The following is an 18764-nucleotide window of genomic DNA, read 5'->3' as shown; positions in this document are numbered from 1 at the left end:
GATTTTGTTTAAATTGACTTACTTTAAAAATGATAAGTCTATCTTAATGATCTTATTTTAAAAGGTTAGTTTTAGTAAAAATGTTTTACTTACAAAAAATAAGATTTATGAACTATCGGAAAAATGTAATGAAGTGAGAATACATGTATAGAAATGTTCTGTCTAAGGAAAGACTTGGTAGTTAAGGGTATCTTTATGACCCACCTCTCTTGCATGAGAACTAGTCTGGTGTATATCCACGGATTACGACATAATTTCGGTATAAGTTTTATTGAAAATCTTACTTTAAAAAATGTTATTTGATTGTAAGACTTTCAAAGATAAATGATGATTCAAGGATATTCAATCTTGAATCGGATGGACGAAACAATTAAATTCATTTTAAATCGCAAGTTTTATCTTCGCGTAAAAAGTTATTTCGTAAGTATAATTATTACCGTCAGTTAACTAATTAATGTCATTTTGGCGTAATGAAGAGTTCGAGAGTAGATCAGGTCAAGTAAGCTCACCTGCAAACAAAGAACCTAGCGATCCGAAACACTCAGGTGAAGGAGAATACATCGTGACATAATGATGTCCAAATATGACACCCGGATCTCCTAAACTATCTCAAAAGTTTGGAGTTATATACTTAATCAATTATTTTGTATGCCTGGATTTTGTACAGATAATTTCTTAAGTTGTATGATTAGGATAGCTTAAAATATCAAGTATTATGGTGGCTATCCATGAAGGAATACCACTCGAGAAACTAAAATGCATTGGGAACGAAAACAATAGAGAGTTTCAATCTGGTAGCCCAAAAGGGGGAGGAAAATGGTCCTGCTAACTGGAACACCTCGCCCGGGCGAGCCCGCCTCGCTTGGATGAGGGAGAAAACATTGTGACACAGTGATGTCCGAATATGCATCAGGACCTCTAAACTCCCTTACAAGTTTGGATTTGCCTTGGGTATTAAGAGAGCTTGTACTTAATCAATTGTCTATTTGTTTCGATTAAGTACATCAATATTTCTTATACTCATTTATGTTATGTTTATATATGCAAATACCATGTTTACTCTTGAATTATAATGTTTGAATGATTATTATGGGAATGATATGTATGTGATAATTGTTAAATTCAAGGTTTAAAAACATGTGATATAAATGAGAAATATTTTCCTTGAGAAAAGTAATTAAAATGATATCCAGTCTCTTCTTGCTTGAGCAAGACAGCTCTCGCTTGAGCGAGAAGTGTCTAGAGAAAACGAGTGTTTTAGCTCGGGGCGAGACAACTCTCGCTTGAGCTAAAATAGGCACCAAGAGAACTAATTGTTTTCTCGCTTAAGCCACAAATGCCTCAAAAATGGACGTGCCCTCTCTTGAGCGAGACAGCTCTCCCTTGAGCGAGAGGGCTCCATACAGACATGACTTCTTTTTAAGTCGTCTGAACGATAACTCTCATATATACGAGAGCCTAATGACATGTTTTCCATCAAGAAGTTGTAAAGGTAAATAACTATATGAAATTCTTGAAAGTAATAAAAGTAAGGAATTGCTTTGTTCAATGTAGGGTCCGAGGGTGTGATATTATACCCACACAACGAGATCATTTAACCGTAAGAGGCTTGGCTAGAGGAGTCGTCCAGGATGATTCAGCGATGGTTCGTAGTGGTGCTGAGAAGTATTATGTTGTGCCCATGTAGCGAGATCGTTTGACCGTAAGAGGCTTGGCTTGAGAGCCGTCCAGGATAATTCAGCGATGGTTCGTAGTGGTGCCGAAATTATTCTCTTTTTGTTTATATGTTAAGACCGGGACCCACTAGGAGCATTCCTGATGGGAGATGTCTTAGGATGGGCAGATCACTAGAAAATATGGATTAAAAGACATAATTTGCTAATTTCGGTTAGCGTGCATATCCATGGTAAAAAATGAAGTAGTGGAGAGGAAATGTACGAGAGACGAATGAGCCCGGGGATGTTGAGAGGGACAGCGTTGATGGTGGTGATTCGTCAGCAAAGTCTTGAGGGAGAGTCTAGGTGAGACGAGTCCCATGTATTCATAGATGAGGTATTTTGTTGGATTGGACAGTGCTCACATCGCAAACTAGATGATCTCTGACAACCCCTCTTTGCAATCAGGATCGATGAGAGGGATGCCCAGAAAGTGTTTGATACGACACCGTCCTGAAATGGACAGTTCCGTTGGAACATATCAATCATATATCGTTGCGAGGAATAATTTTTGTGCGATTAATTCGGCTTGTTATGGGAACTGTACTCTCGGTTATTTCTGAATAGTATATTGGGATGATATTGGTGAAAGAATGAATGAAACAAGCATGACATTCATACATTGAGATTGTGGATTTTGATCCTCATAATCTTAGATTATAACATCATTCATCATTGTGCATTTTTATATGTGATGTATATATTGTGTTTATTATGAGTGTCTGTCTGGATGTGATATTCCGTGTAATTCCACGCCGTCAATAAGTAATATTCAATAGATGTCTTACTCCCTCTTCTTTCTGTTTGTCTTCTATTCGCGTTTTGTTCAGATGGATCATTCTGCCAGGATTCTGAGTTACCGCTTTTCGATGTCCCATGAGGGGGCATGGAGGATTGAGGGAAACCGTTATACCTACACAAGCCCTTGTGCTTTTTGATTAGTGTACCTGTGTAGGGTATTTATTTTGGAGTAGTTTTATTTGGGCGACGATTAGGTTCCGCCTTGTACTTTGTACCAACATTTCATGATATTCTAATGAAGTATGATTCAAAGTTATATTGAGTTATATTTTTATTACCTCTATGTAATGGTGTTTTTGATTTTCTACACTGATATGTTACTTAAAGTGATGTTCTGAAAATGAAACGAATATAAGGAAATAAATTTTATATGTCATCATTATAAAAAATACCCATTTTTAAGCAAGATTTTTTGGAGTAATTTTCGGGGCGTTACATTGCTACCATTAAGCTACTAGCTTAATGGTAGCGGCTCAGTGGTATAGTGACTATTTATCTTTGAGGTCACAAGTTCGAGTCGTGGAAGGCTACCCTTGAAGGGGAATAAAATATTGCATGAGGTATTTAAGCTTAAGAGGTGACACGCTCAGTATATTCATAGGTCTGAGAGGTCGCATGTCAGGGCTGGGGTGTTACAAAAAAAAGCACATTTTTTTTGTAACACCCGAAAGCGTGTCACCTTTTAAGCTTAAATACCGCCTGAAGTATTTTATTCCCCTCCCAGGGGAGCCTTCCGCGATTCGAACCCGTGACCTCAGGAATAAATAGTCACTATACCACTGAGTCGCTACCATTAAGCCAGACTAGTGACTTTTTATCCCTGAGGTCACGAGTTCGAGTCGCGGAAGGCTCCCCTAGGAGGGGAATAAAATACTTCAGGCGGTATTTAAGCTTAAAAGGTGACACGCTTTGGGGTGTTACAAAAAAAAATGCGCCTTTTTTTGTAACACCCCAGCCCTGACATGCGACCTCTCAGACCCATGAATATACTGAGCGTGTCACCTCTTAAGCTTAAATACCTCATGCAATATTTTATTCCCCTTCAAGGGTAGCCTTCCACGACTCGAACTTGTGACCTCAAAGATAAATAGTCACTATACCACTGCAGAGGGTAATTAAGCTTAAGAGGTGACACGCTTAGTGTATTCATGAGTCTGGAAGGTCACATATCAGGGCTGTTAATGAATCAAACTAATTGAACCTAAACTCAAAATTAAGCTCATTAAATAAATGTGTTAAATATACAGTTCGAATAATTAAACTGTACATATTAAATAAATAATAATTATTTGAGCTGATGAATTAAATCAATCAAGCTAATAAGTTGAATTAATACTTTGTGATATCTTGACGAACCAAACCAATTTGAACTATCGAGACTAATCTAATTGTTTATGAACTTCAATCAAGTCGAGTTCAAGCTAGAAACATATTTCGTTTCAAACTCGAGTCGAGATATGAGCCAAACAATTTCCAGGTCTAATATCCAAAAAGATTTTGTGGAAAGATAATTTACAAGAAAATCCAGTTTCTTACTTACAAACATAATAAGTAAATTTATTATTTTCAACTAAAAATATAGAATTATAAAAGCATTTAAGAAAATAGAAAGAGTTCGATCTCATACCTCACTCTACACAGAACTTGTGAAGTAATGGCTCACACATGGACATTCAACACAAACAATATAAAAAATACAAGACACGAGGATAGCCATTAGCCACATAGAGTATATTAACTAATTAAATATGAACGTTACAAAATTTAAATTAATGGTTCATATTTCCTAAGAAAATAGTCTGATCCTCATAAAACAATACTAAAAACATCACTTCAATTTAGAACTTAAATATTTTCTCTCTCCACAACAAAAATCGCTAATCAATATATATATATATATATATAATCTTTCATTTTTAATTTGACTAAAGTCTATCTCCTCTTTGTTGATCATATTCATTGGAAAAAGAAAAAATATAACTCAGGTTTATGAGTTTAATAACTTCAAAATCAAATTATACAAACTCATCTGATACTATTATCTCACATTTTAGTATCTTCTTTATCCAAAATTTCCACCTTTTAAAGTTGTCCCTATAAAAATAAAATAAAACAAGTGTAATGTCCAAATCAATTTAGAGTGTCAATTAAGTACTAGAATCAATTAAAATTTAATTTTAAACTTGACATGAAATAAAATGCCAACACATGTCATAGAGGTGCTCTTCTTTGTGTCATTATACATTTTTGAAACATGATTTCTTCATTGAGAAAAGTATTAGAGATTCACATAGAACCCATAAATTAAAGATCAAAGATTTGTTAAACTATATTAGCATTTTTCTTAAGTTTCATACACGTCCCTCTAAATAAATTGAGGAGTAAGTCATAAGTTAAATACCTTGTTCGAAAATCACTTGAGATGCAATATGAACTACAACAAGAAAGTGATAGACAGAAAATGAAGTACATATTTAACATTAAAAAAACAGTGACGTGGACTTAGGACTACAAAGCAATAATTTCCAAAGCTCATGTGATGTGATGCCGACAAACACTCTTATGTGAGTTCGGACTTGGGCCACTCATAATCAAACCAAAATTTCTTAGCTACATTAAAATTTTATTATTTTAATTCAACAATATCCTTATACTATTCACATATTATATTTCTTAAATCTTAATATAATATGAATTTGATTTGAATGCAATAATATAAAATTCTTTTACAACCAATCATGTATTTTCACATCAATTAAAAAAAATCTATGATTCTTTTAATAACATGCTAAAAATCATAGTACATAGGGCTATTGATGAAGTTTAAAATCTTTAAGCTAAAACTGAAAGTATATCAAAATTAAACTCTGAGAATATACAAGCTAGAGTTCTCTAATAAAATTCCTTTTCATTGAACTTGAAGATCCTCATGTACAAGCTAGAGTTCTCTAATAAAATTCCTTTTCATTGAACTTGAAGATCCTCATGTACGGTCCAATGTACTATTATATCACTGAATCTTCAATCTTCAGTGCAAGTAGTTCAACATGTAGAAATTAATCATTTTATGGGTTCATGTATGTTCCTCCCAATCAGTGTCGCACCTAGAAATTGAATCGTCGATCTTAAAGATCTAATAAAGTTGTACATCACTAGACCAAGTCTCGTTTGTTATTAATCCGATATATGATTGAGTATATATTATCAATATTCCGAACCTTAATTTAATTTTTTTTAGGAGATGAGAAGGAGAGAGAATTGAGGACCCATCTAAAACGAAGTTACTATATCTGGACGTTGTTTTCTATTGTTCCTCATCTCTTTAGCTCATTAGGATAATATCAAAACACACTTTCATGATTCTATTGGGGGATTTTGTGGGTCTTAGCCAGATTGGACAACTATGAACATGACTCCACTAACCCATATGATTACCACACATAAATGTTTCAAATTATGTCTTGTACTAATGAAAATATAACATATTAATTAAAAAATTTAAACATTCATTATTTTTTATGTTTTTGTTTCATTAACATGAATACAATACATGATTTGAGACCTGGTTTGTAACAAAAAAATCCTTATTCTAGCCAATGCATCTCAACGAAACTCAACCATCCTTATCTTTTTGCCTATATAAAAACCTAACTGTCCATAAGTTTTGGATAACACAAAAGAAAGACATACATGGTTGAAAGAGTAAAATTAGGAACTCTAAATAGTTGGTTTCATTCCAAATTTGAAAACTCTTTTTAGTTACACAAACATGGAGGTTGCTTTGGAACATGAAGATGATCTATTTTTTGCTGACTTAAGCAAGGAAATTGCTCTCCTAATTATGGATGAAGATGAAGAACCTCTTGTCTCTTGTCCTAAAGACCCTTTTAAGGTTCTTCACTACATGCATCTTTTTCAAACACATTTACCACTTTTATTCTTATAACAATTATTTAGTTCTAACATGCTTAAACTAAACTTTCAGGCTTTTTCTGGTGCAATTCATCCTCCTCCACAATTTGCTTTCATCTATGAACAAGCTTTGAGAAGAGAAAGCAAAGGAACTGGTGTGTTTATCCCTCAAGTAACACAACCAAGGAGGAAGCATAGGAAAGGAAGAACTAGTTCATATGCAAAATATCAAAAGCAGTCTCAAGATACAAGAATGGTTTCTCAAGTTCCTAACAAGAATTCTTTCAAACCAAGAAATAATGGCAGAGGATATATGCTTCCTCCTTCTGAAAAATCTGCTTAAGTTTGGAAATTCTACTGATTAATTTCATTACTAAGTTTGATTATTTATGGGGTATGATTCTTTAGCTTTTATGGAATAACTTCATGGTTAATTAATTCCTATATATTGTATGTATAGGTGACTGTGTATGTACATTGGAAAATAGTATAGCTCCTTGAGTAAAAGATAAGGTTCCAAGTTGGATAGAGTATAATATATATATATGTATTGTCCGTGTAAAAATTTATATATAATCATTACATTATCCATCATGTATTTATATTACTTATATTTAAAAGTCAACAATGATAAAATATAAATGACAGATGATATAATGACAATATAAAAATCTCTTATATTTTCAATACATATATCCTTTTCTCATCTCTATATTGGTTTCTAGATCTTAATTTGTAGAGGGACATGTTACAATCACTAGTAAATAACGAGATAGACTTTTGCTAATCTAGACGTTGGAACTTGGTTTGTTGAAAGTCATTAGTAAGAATTTTTGGGTGTTAAATCTAAAAAACTCTCGAGTCTCACATAGAAGAGTTTTGAAAAAACAACTCCCAAGTTTCACATTGGAGATGAAAAACATGGAAAAAATCTCATGTTATAAATAGAAGCATTTTCCCCTCATTATAATTTGCCCCAAGTTGAATGCACTTTCATTCAACATTTTATTTCTCCCTCATATTTTCTGCCGATGGATTTCCAAGAAACTTCCCCCATTTCTTTCTGTGGCATTAGGAATTGACACATGCATGCAAATTGTGGGAATTTTCGAGAATAGAGACTAGTAGTCAGTATTGAGGGAAAAGAATTGGCATAAGTAGCCAAATTGTAGGCATTTTGAGAACTCATACTAGTAGTCAGTATTGTGGGAAAAGAATTGGCACATGTAACCATATTATGGAGATTTCGAGAATTGGCACTAATAGCCATATTGTGAGAATTTCAAAAATTGACATTGATAATCATATTGTGATAATTTCAAGAATTGGCAGTGGTAGCCACATTGTGGTAGATGTATTCGAGATTGGTTCTTAGAGTGCAGTAAGAATCCAATAACAAAGATCTGAGTTGTTTTATCCTAGGGACAGCGTAGTTGATAGTCTCATTGCATATTTCGGGCAGTGCCACGAAACGTCTTAAAGATAGCGACATGGTCATCAGAGCTACATTTAGCTTAAAGAATGTCAAGTCCAGAGAGGACTCCTACGATCTCACCAAGGTCAGACTCTATGACCGTGAGACTCCAAAACATCATGAATGCCCAATTCCAAACTCTTCAACAACAATTGGAGGAGTTGAGGATTCATTATGATAGGAGGTTAGATGAGAGGCATGGCAATCCAAATGGGCATGAGAGAAGAAGAATAAGGCCTAAAAGAGAGGAGAGGCGTAGGCAAGAAAGGCATGAGAAGAGACATGAATCCTCAAGTGCCTATGATAGTGAGAGGAGAAGGAGGCATGGAGTTCATAACTATGGCAGCCCTGGTCGTGGCCATGCTAGTCCAATCCATGGACAAAGAAGGAGACATGGGGATCATGGCAGCCCTGGTTGTGGTCATGCTAGCCCAATTCGTAGGCAAAGGAGGCGTAGAGATGGTGCAAGCTTTTTGGGGATGAGTGATCCAGAGGCCTACTTGGCATGGGAACTAAAGATGGAACAAGTCTTTAATTGCTATGACAATTCAGAGGCAAAGAAAGTCAAGGTGGCAACCCTTAAATTTCAAGAGTATGCTATGGTTTGGTGGGATCAACACCAAAAGGATAGAGTGAGATGTGGAGATGTAGCCATTGACACATAGGCTAAGATGAAGAGAGCAACCCAGAGGAGGTTTGTGCCTCTTTCTTATCACAGGGATGTTCATAACAAGCTACAGAGGCTCACTCAAGGGTCCCAAACAGTTGATGAGTATTTCAAAGCAATGGAATTAGCCAGTAAGTATTATTTCGTGCCATTTATAATTGTTGCAAGCTACTGTAACAACAATTTTAAGACGTTTCTACTTTAATGGCATTCGTAGATAGTATTACTAGACCGAACAAATTTGACATGAACAAACCGTTTCGGTTTGATGGGACAAATTTCAAACGATGACAACATAATATGGAATTTTTACTCACTATTAGAAAATTTGTTCACATTCTGAAAACTGATATCCCAATGTTGCCGGAAAAAGCTGAATAAGAGAAAAAAGATAAACTAGCTATTGAAAAAACTCTCTGGAATGAAAATAATTACTTGTGTAAGAATTTCATTATGAATGAGTTGTCTGATGATCTCTATGATTACTATAGTTCATACAAGTCTGTCAAATAAATTTGATATGCACTTGAAAAGAAATAGGGTACTGAGGAAGCTGAGACTAAAAAGTATGTTGTCAGTCGTTACCTCAAGTATTATATGACTGATGATAAATTAGCAGAGTCTCAATGTAATGAGATACATAGAATTGGTCATAAAATCATTTATGATGATATCCCCTATAGAGTTAAACTCACATAGCCTATGAATGTGTATTCATTGGATATATTGTAAACAACAAGGCGTACATGTTTTATGATATTAACGCAAAAATGATCATTGAGTCTAACGATATTGACTTCAATGAAAAGAAATTCTCTTTTAAATTGAGGAATAATTGGGGCACATCAACTATCCAATGATAAAAAATGAAAGGTTTGAAATAGAACCTAAAAGATGTAAAAGAACAACAACTGCTAGAGAGTATAGACCTGATTATATTGTCTATATATTGGAGGAGAATCCATCAACTTTCCAAGAAGTTTTGACTTCTTTGGATGCTGATTTGAGGCAAGAAGTCATAAATGATGAGATGGACTATCTATAGTCTAACAAGAAACAAACTATTTTAGTTCAATCCATTATGGAAGTTAAGATGATAGCACTAACAATAGCTAGTAAAGAAGCAAGTTGGCTGAAAAGCTTGCTTGCATAGAGTCTCTACGGGAAAAACCAATTTTAGTTGTGTTGATTCATTGTGATAGTACAACAACTACTGCAAAAATTGAGAACTGCTTTTATGACGGTAAGAAACGACAAATTTGTCGTAAGTACATCACTATAGAGAATTACTCTCTATAGGAGTTGTTATAGTGGATAATGTACGTACTGAGAATAACTTAGCAGATCCTTTGACGAAACACTATGTCAGAATTGATATTTAACAACTCACATTTAACCGCGCTTATGTGTTGAACACTGTTAAATATAAGGCAAAAGAGAATTAACAGCACTTATTGAAGAAAACGTTGTTAAATGTGTTACATTTTGTTATCTTTAACAACGCTTATTGAAGCAAGCACTGTTAAAGGTCATACTTCATATATTTAACAACACGTCTTCAATAAGCGTTGTTAAAGATAACACCTTTAATAACGTTTATCGAAGAAAGTGTTGTTAAATGTGTTATCTTTAACAACGCTTATTGAAGCAAGCGTTGTTAAAGGTCATACTTCACATATTTAACAACATTTTTTCAATAAGCGCTATTAAATGTGTTATCTTTAATAGCGCTTATTGAAGAAAACATTGTTAAATGTGTTATCACTTAGTTTATTATTCCACTTACTCTTCTTACCTATATAAATATTTGTTTACTTTTTTACCTATATAAATACATATGTTGTCTTACAAAGTGTGCTATTTCATGTGTCATTTATTGTGGTTGACTAGAAAATATTTAATTATTAAACTTTTAAATTATAAAAAGTAACACACTTTTTGAAACAACATATGTATATCTTTTACCTACACCTAAATGACATCTTTATGGATATACTCGTTGAAGCTCATGTATTTCTTTATTTTGTAGCTTACTAAATAAATACAGTGCAATTTGTGTGGTACTTCTAAAAATTATACACAATGAATCAAATTATCTTATACATGTAGATGTTGCTCATAATAATATGACTTTGTTTTAATTAGTTCGCAATGATTTTACACTTTATAAAAGAGATTATGTATATATTGATAATATATACCCTAAGAATACTTATAAATAATTTAATATTGATAATATATGTATTTTTTATCTAAATTTTTTATCATATGGAATTCAATGAGAAACAAAAGATTGATTTGAAATGTCAATTTCAACATTTTTTTCGTGTCATTAGTCATTCAAGTTTAAAAAATTCTCAACTATATGTCGTTAGTCATATTTTATTTATCAAGTTATTCATCTTATCTTAACTATTGTGGTTCAACTACTACATAGATATCGTTTTCAACAATGAAGATAACCAAACAGAATTACATAGTAAGATAGAAGATCAATTTCTTGTTAATAACGTTGTGGTTTATATTGAAAATGAAATAGTTGAAAATTTTCTCTCTAATCCAATAATGTATACTTCTTTATATTTTGTTACATGATTAATTTTACTTATAAGTTGTTGCCCCTCCTAAAGTGTAGACCAAGATCCGCCATTGGTTATGGTGAAGTTATCGATTTTTTGTTTTTCTTTTCAAGCATAAGATAAATCGTTATCTTATTTTAGCTCATTTATTTTTCTCTTCACTAATAGTGTGATCTTTATTTGTTGTGAAGTTACGCCGCTATGGTGTTATAGGTTTTTGGCTATGGTGAACATTGAAGGAGAAAGAATGAACAATTTCCATAAGATCTCATTACTCATATGTTATTTTATAATATTAAAATCTATTAAGATTGAATATAGTTGAAGTCGTTGGTGATTTAACAAATCTATGGTAAATGTGGTGGAGTTGGATATGTTTGTCATATGTTTGATAGAATGTTTGGGAGAGATATTTCTTAGAAATTTATAATTTATAATTAAGGTGGGCATCATATATTTGATACAATGATATCGACTATTTATTTCGAGGTTACATTATAAATGATCTAATTATTGACACCTCATAGATTTCTAAAAACTGATAACAGATATGGGCTTAATGAGTGGATATTCATCAGGTTAACCTATAGGGGATGATGGGAACCCTATAAGTTAACGCATAAGGAAGGTTATGATCCCCAATACACCAAATCAAAAATAGTTTTCACATCTCCCCATCAGAGAGAAAGCGAAGGTCCCAATAGGAATTAAAGAATTTGATTGAGGAAGATCATCATACCAAAACTCTCTCAAAAGGTATGTCAAAGGAGTAGATCAGAGAACATGGATTTAGATATGTTATGATTGATCATATTTAATTCCTATTATCCATGATCATATTTGATTTGGAATTTTGATAATACTTTGCATTGATTAAGATTGCAATTTTTATGCGTTAATATATATAATATATCTTTTTTTGATTTGGAATTATATTATGGGATTACATGTATTAATCATAAAAGATATCAAACCTCAAGGTTTTAATTCCAAAATCATATTTTTTTTGTAATGGACCCAAATTTGTTTATTTTTGTCTGGTAATTATTTTGAAGTAATTGATGCAATATGTTGCCAAAGTAACCTCTATTGTTGAAATTGATTAAAATTACACATATGGGTATGAGATTATTCATGCGAATTGTGTTCGGCCCAAAGGAAGATACAATTTGGCCAAATAATAACATACTTGTGATGATAAATATGTAACAATTATAAAGTTTTTTTTCCATGTGAATAATAGTCGGTCCAAAGAAAGTCTATTGTTTGACAGAGCTAATTGTTAATATTTGATCATTACGTTGAGAGTACCACTTACAAATTAATTTCTCTGTCCAAAGACTAGAAATTGATGTTGTGCTATGTATCTTGTGATAGGTCTATTATGTGAACATGTCTTGTTTTATATATAATACATGACTGGTTTGTTTAAATGATTGTAACACTTATGGTTTGTTACATTGGTTGGTGAATGATTGCATTATTAAGGGGTTTTTATTTTTGAAGCATTGTTTTTGTTTGGACAATATGTTCTGTCATGTTTACTCATGTATAAAATGATAATATTTTTTTATGCAAAATTCAGAAGGATTATCATTGAAATTCGAAATGCAGTCCCTGTGATGAGAATGATACAATGTTACCAATATGTTATAATGAATATATGTATTTATTGTGGATATACATAATATATGTTTTGGATTAAGTGTGAATCAAAATCAACTAAATGGTTTTTTTTCTTTTAGAAATAAAATTGTTTGACATTTTAAGTGAATCTATTAAATATGAAGTCGCCAAAGTGAATTATTCATAATAAATGTCAAATGCTAGTGCATATATGTATTCATGCGAGTATTAATCGGCCCAAAGGAAGATTAATATTTGGCCAGATTATATACACACATGTGATGATAAACATGTGATTATTATAAAGTTGCATATGTGAATGATAAATCAGTCCAAAGAATGGTTTATTATTTGACATGCATTATGATCAACGTTTGACCACAAACAAGAATATCATTAGTGATTGGTATGAAATATCAAGCCAATTGTATGATTGCATTTTATGTGAATAGTGATCGGCCCAAAGGAAGATTACTATTTGGCTCAAATTACAAACATACTTGTAGCAATAAATATGTGATAATCATATGGTTTTCCATGTGAATAGTAAGTTGGTCTAAAGAAAGACTTATTGTTTGACAGGACTGATTCTCAATGTTTGCTTACTACATTGAGTGTATCACTTTCAAGTTAATATTTTTGTCCAATGACTGAATATTATTGTTGTGCTAGTTAACTCGTGATGTGTCCCATCATCATTTGAATTGAAGTATTAAGGTTGAATGTGAGTTTAATTGCAATAATGATTGCAATTTGTTTTGTTCTTTTATTAGTGTTGCAAATATTTATGCTCAAATTAAGAATATCTCATTGTTGAATGAGACAAACTTTAAGGTCTATAAGGAAGTCATAGAAATTATTCTCAGCTGTATCAATTTAGATCTGACACTTGAGGTGGAGAAATCCATTTCTACTTCAGAAATCCTCGATGAGGTTAAAATTGAGAAATGTGAACACTCTAACCGAATGTGTATAATGATCATGAAACGCTCTATTCTAGAACATTTCGGGGGCTCTATTTCTGAGGGTTAGATTGCAAGTAAGTTCTTTGAAGAAATAGAACCATACTTTGCCCCAAAAAAATGAAAAAGGCGGAGACGAATAGACTTTTGGCTAAACTCATCTCCATGAAGTATAAAGGCAAATGGAACATAAAGGAGTATATTATGGAGATGGCTAATCTCGCATCAAAACTCAAGTCACTTAAGTTAGAGCTTGGTGATGACTTGCTTGTGCACTTGGTTTTGATCTCGCTTTCTGCATACTTTGGGAAATTGAAAGTGAGTTTTAACACTCAAATAGACTATGTGCGTGAGGAAGAGAGACTGTGGAGAGATAAGACTGGAAGTGCTCACTTAGCTATGACCTCTCAGAATAAGATAAGAAAGAACAATAAGGATGTTGTGAAAGAGTTATTTGTGTTTTTCCTCAGAGCATGTGAAATTGTTCTGCAATACACTATGCTAGGAAAATCTAGCATGAAGGGTGTCGCTGAGCGATTAAACTGAACTCTTAAGGATATGGTGATAAGTATGATTAGTCATTCTTCCTTGCTAGAGTCTCTTTGGGAGGAAGCTTTAAAGACCGCATTTTACATCCTTAATAACATGCCAAGTAAAGTAGTTAACAAAACCTCATATAAGTTTTGGAGTAATAAAAGACCAAGCTTAAAACAGTTGCACATTTGGGGTTTTCCAGTTAAGGCGTGACCTTATAGGCCGTATGAAAGGAAACTAGACTCAAGAACTGTTAGCTGTTATTTTGTTGGCTATGTTGAATGCTCTCAGGGCTATAAAATTTATGATCCAACTTCAAGACTCTTTTTTTTAGACGGGAAATGCGAGATTTCTTGAGGAAGTTGATTTTGGGAGGAAGAGAACATAAAGAATGTTGTCTTTGAGGAAGAACCTATCACTAATGGTGAACAAGTTCTTGTGCCTATTACCATTCAATGGATAAATTAGGTAATAGGAGATAATGTTCAGAATATTGTCCTTGACAATATTTCAGAACAAGACAACAATAAGGTTCTTCCTCAAGTACCTATAGAACAAATTCAACAACTCAAGAAGTAGAAGTGTTATTAAGGAGATCCACTAGAGAGAGGAGAAGTGCAATTCTTAAGGATTATATTGTATTTCTTCAAGAACATGAGAATGGCATTGGGTTAACATAAGATGATCTATTGAACTTTTGTCAAGCCATGAAAAGTTATAACTCTCAAAAGTGGATCGATGTCATAAAGGATGAGATGAAGTCTATGCATGATAATGATGTTTGGGATCTTGTCGAATTACATGAAGGTGTGAAACCTATTGGTTGCAAATGGATATTTAAAACCAAGAGGGATTCAAAGGGTAATATTGACAGATATAAAGTTTGTCTAGTAGCTAAAGGCTTCACTTAGAAAGAATGCATTAATTATAATGAAACCTTCTCTCCAGTATCTTCGAAGGATTTTTTTTAGAATAATATTGGCACTAGTGGCTCATTTTAGTTTGAATGATGCAATTTATGGTTTATATTTATATACTGATGTATGAGAGATGCAGTTTTAGTTGAGTTCATATAAAGATTGCGATAATTTTGATTATGCATGCTTAAATATTTGAGGAAAAAAATATACGTTTGTCATTTTGTATCCGTCTTATTTTGGACTTGTCCCTATCTTGACCCGTCTTAAAGATTTGAGAAAAAACTCGGACTCGTCCACATCTTGACCCGTCTTATTTTGGACTCATCCCTCACACGTCCCATCCTAATTAGAGACGGGTTCGGGTTCAAAAATGACCCGATCAATATTTAGGGACAGGTGAGGGACAAGCTTAACTCGTCCCAACCCGTCCCACACTCACCCCTACTCTTGATAGACTCACCTCTGTGAATATGGAAGTGAGGGTCGTTTCTTATGAAATTTTGGGGCATAAATATCTAGAATGTCCACTATACTAGGATAAACATGTATGACATTTATTAACGCATAGGCTTTACAGAATACACCTTTGAAAAGGTTGTGTGTGGTTTGATGCTAGAGATAGAGTTCAAGACTACGAGTCACTCTAGTAAAATCTGCATCTTATTCACTATTGTTAGGTATCAGTAGTCTAGACACACCTAGAAGAGGGGGTTGAATAGGTGTAGCGGTTATCAATTACCGTTTCTCGCATCAAAACCCAGTTCTGGAAAACAGCCCAGGTAGTCGATTAACCAGTGGGCTTAATCGATTAACACGTATCAGAAACAGAATTGGCAAATTGGCTAATTGCACAATGATTTACCAACAAACAAGCAGAGATACAACATATATTTTTATGCACAATTAACAAGTATATGGCACAATAGCAGTATGCAAAATATCAACTTCAAATACGAATTAAAACAGCTTGAATTATAAAAGAGATTGAGAGAGAACAACTTGCACAATATGATTTTTATCCTGGTTCGTTTGCGGGTCCACTTGCAAACTACATCTAGGCCTCCGCTTCTGATCTTGGGAGATTTTCCTCTTCACTATAGACTAAAATGTATCTTTACATATACCAATTCAATTACAAGACTCGAACGCTCCTTTCTTCGAACCCAAAGAACTTTGTCACCCTTGGTTTGACCTTTCCCAAAATCGCCTCCCAAGAAAACCTTTCTTACCGCGATTCGGCCCCAGCCAAGGTATCGCTCTTTATCCCAAGACCTCCAAGTCTTTGTGAATAAAACCTTACCTAACCGCAACTAGGATTTTGCTAATCCTTGAATTACAATGCTTTGACTTATGAATGAGTACTTAATACTCGGATTTTACAATAATGAAAACTCAATGATTAACCCATACTCAAGTAACACAAGCTATCATGAATGTATGTGAGTTAATACAAAATACAGAATCTTTCTCTAAAATCTCTAAACAGAATGCATGAACATGTAAGAGAGAATGAATGAGATTTAGCACATTAAAACCACATGCAATACATCATGAACAATATCATTAACCAGCATATTTCAATACATGATTAAATGGTAAACTACTTATATGTTATGCTTGACTGCTATACATGTTTCAGAAATTATGTTATGCCTAATATGCACATATAACATGTATGATTAATGCATGAACACATAATAAATTAGATGATATGCCTCGTGAATATGATATGTCAATATTTATGGCTTGTGAGACTTGCATCTAGGTTTACCTTACCCAGACTCACTAACTAAGGCACACATCACAGACTACTTAGAAATATAACACGTCCTAGAAGGGGGGTTGAATAGGTGTAGCGGTTATCAATTACCGCTTCTCACATCAAAACTCGGTTCTAGAAAACAACCCAGGTAATTGATTAATCAGTGGGCTTAATCAATTAACACGTATCAGAAACAGAATTGGCAAATTGGCTAATTGCACAGTGATTTACCAACAAACAAGCAGAGATACAACATATATTTTTATGCACAATTAACAAGTATATGGCACAGTAGCAGTATGCAAAATATCAGCTTCAAACACGAATAAAAACAGCTTGAATTATAAAAGAGATCGAGAGAGAACAACTTGCACAATAGGATTTTTATCCTGGTTCGTTTGCAAGTCCACTTGCAAACTACATCTAGGCCTCCCCTTCCGATCTTGAGAGATTTTCCTCTTCACTATAGAACACAATTAATCGTTACATACATTAATTCAATTACAAGACTCGAACGCTCCTTTCTTGGAACCCAAAGAACTTCGTCACCCTTGGTTTGACCTTTCCCAAAATTGCCTCCCAAGAAAACCTTTCTTACCGCGATTCGGCCCCAGCCAAGGTATCACTCTTTATCCCAAGACCTCCAAGTCTTTGTGAAGAACACCTTACCTAACCGCAGCTAGGATTTTCCTAATCCTTGAATTACAACGCTTCGAGTTATGAATGAGTACTTAATACTCGGATTTTACAATAATGAAAACTCAATGATTAACCCATACTCAAGTAACACAAGCTATCATGAATGTATGTGAGTTAATACAAAATACAGAATCTTTCTCTAAAATCTCTAAACAGAATGCATGAACATGTAAGAGAGAATGAATGAGATTTAGCACATTAAAACCACATGCAATACATCATGAACAATATCATCAACCAGCATATTTCAATACATGATTAAATGGTAAACTACTTATATGTTATGCTTGACACCTATACATGTTTTAGCAATTATGTTATGTCTAATATGCACATATAATATGTATGATTAATGCATGAACACATAATAAATTAGATGATATGCCTCGTGAATATGATATGTCAATATTTATGGCTTGTGAGACTTGCATCTAGGTTTACCTTACCCAGACTCACTAACTAAGGCACACATCACAGACTACTTAGAAATATAACTCTATTGATATAACATTGTCTAGATATGACCATTGAGTTCTAGTCATGTTGATTGTTGAGTCATCTTCAAGCTTTTACTAACTCCTTATCTTCATCAAAACATAGGCAAAACATTATTAGTGCAATCATTGACACTTTGCACTTTCAACTATGAATAAGTTCAAGTCGCATGACTCCTTTGTTTATACATAATCTTATTGAGACCACAAAAATTCTTGAAAATCGTGTTTTAATTTCAAGTAAGGGTTTGTTGAAACTTGGTTTGTTAAAAGCCATTAGTGAGAACTTTTGGGTGTGAAATCTAAAGAAAATCTCAAGTCTCACATAGAAGAGTTTTGAAAAAAACAACTCTCAAGTCCACATTGGAGATATGAGAAACATGGAAAAAATCTCATGTTATAAATATAGGCATTCTCTCCTCATTATAACTTGCCTCAAGTTCAATGCGCTTTCATTCAACTTTTTCTTTCTCCCTCATATTTTTCGCTGATGCATTTCCGGCAAACTTCTCCCCCTTTCTTTTTGTGACACTAAAAATTGGCACACGCAGCCAAATTGTGGGAATTTCGATAACTAACACGGGTAGTCAATATTGAGGGAAAAGAATTGGCACAGATA

The 18764-nt window shown here is 33.5% G+C and overlaps 1 protein-coding gene across 1 annotated transcript; it reads left to right on the top strand.

Moving 5' to 3' along the window:
• Positions 1–6170: 6170 nt before the first annotated feature.
• On the top strand, positions 6171–6948 carry LOC109337788. Its single transcript, XM_019574838.1, has 2 exons — positions 6171–6408; positions 6502–6948. The coding sequence occupies exons 1-2, from the start codon at positions 6286–6288 to the stop codon at positions 6769–6771; spliced, it is 393 nt and encodes a 130-aa protein (XP_019430383.1). The 5' UTR covers positions 6171–6285; the 3' UTR covers positions 6772–6948.
• Positions 6949–18764: the final 11816 nt, after the last annotated feature.

This window comes from Lupinus angustifolius, unplaced genomic scaffold, assembly GCF_001865875.1.
Source record: "Lupinus angustifolius cultivar Tanjil unplaced genomic scaffold, LupAngTanjil_v1.0 Scaffold_10_182, whole genome shotgun sequence".
Lineage (NCBI taxonomy): Eukaryota > Viridiplantae > Streptophyta > Magnoliopsida > Fabales > Fabaceae > Lupinus > Lupinus angustifolius.
The sequence above is the reverse complement of the archived record's forward strand: the minus strand, read 5'-3'. Positions and strand labels throughout refer to the sequence as shown.

Coding starts and splice junctions, on each gene's coding strand:
- LOC109337788 (XM_019574838.1), top strand. CDS start 6,286: ATGGAGGTTGCTTTGGAACATGAAGATGATCTATTTTTTGCTGACTTA. Junction 6,409..6,501: donor GTCCTAAAGACCCTTTTAAG/GTTCTTCACTAC, acceptor CTAAACTTTCAG/GCTTTTTCTGGTGCAATTCA.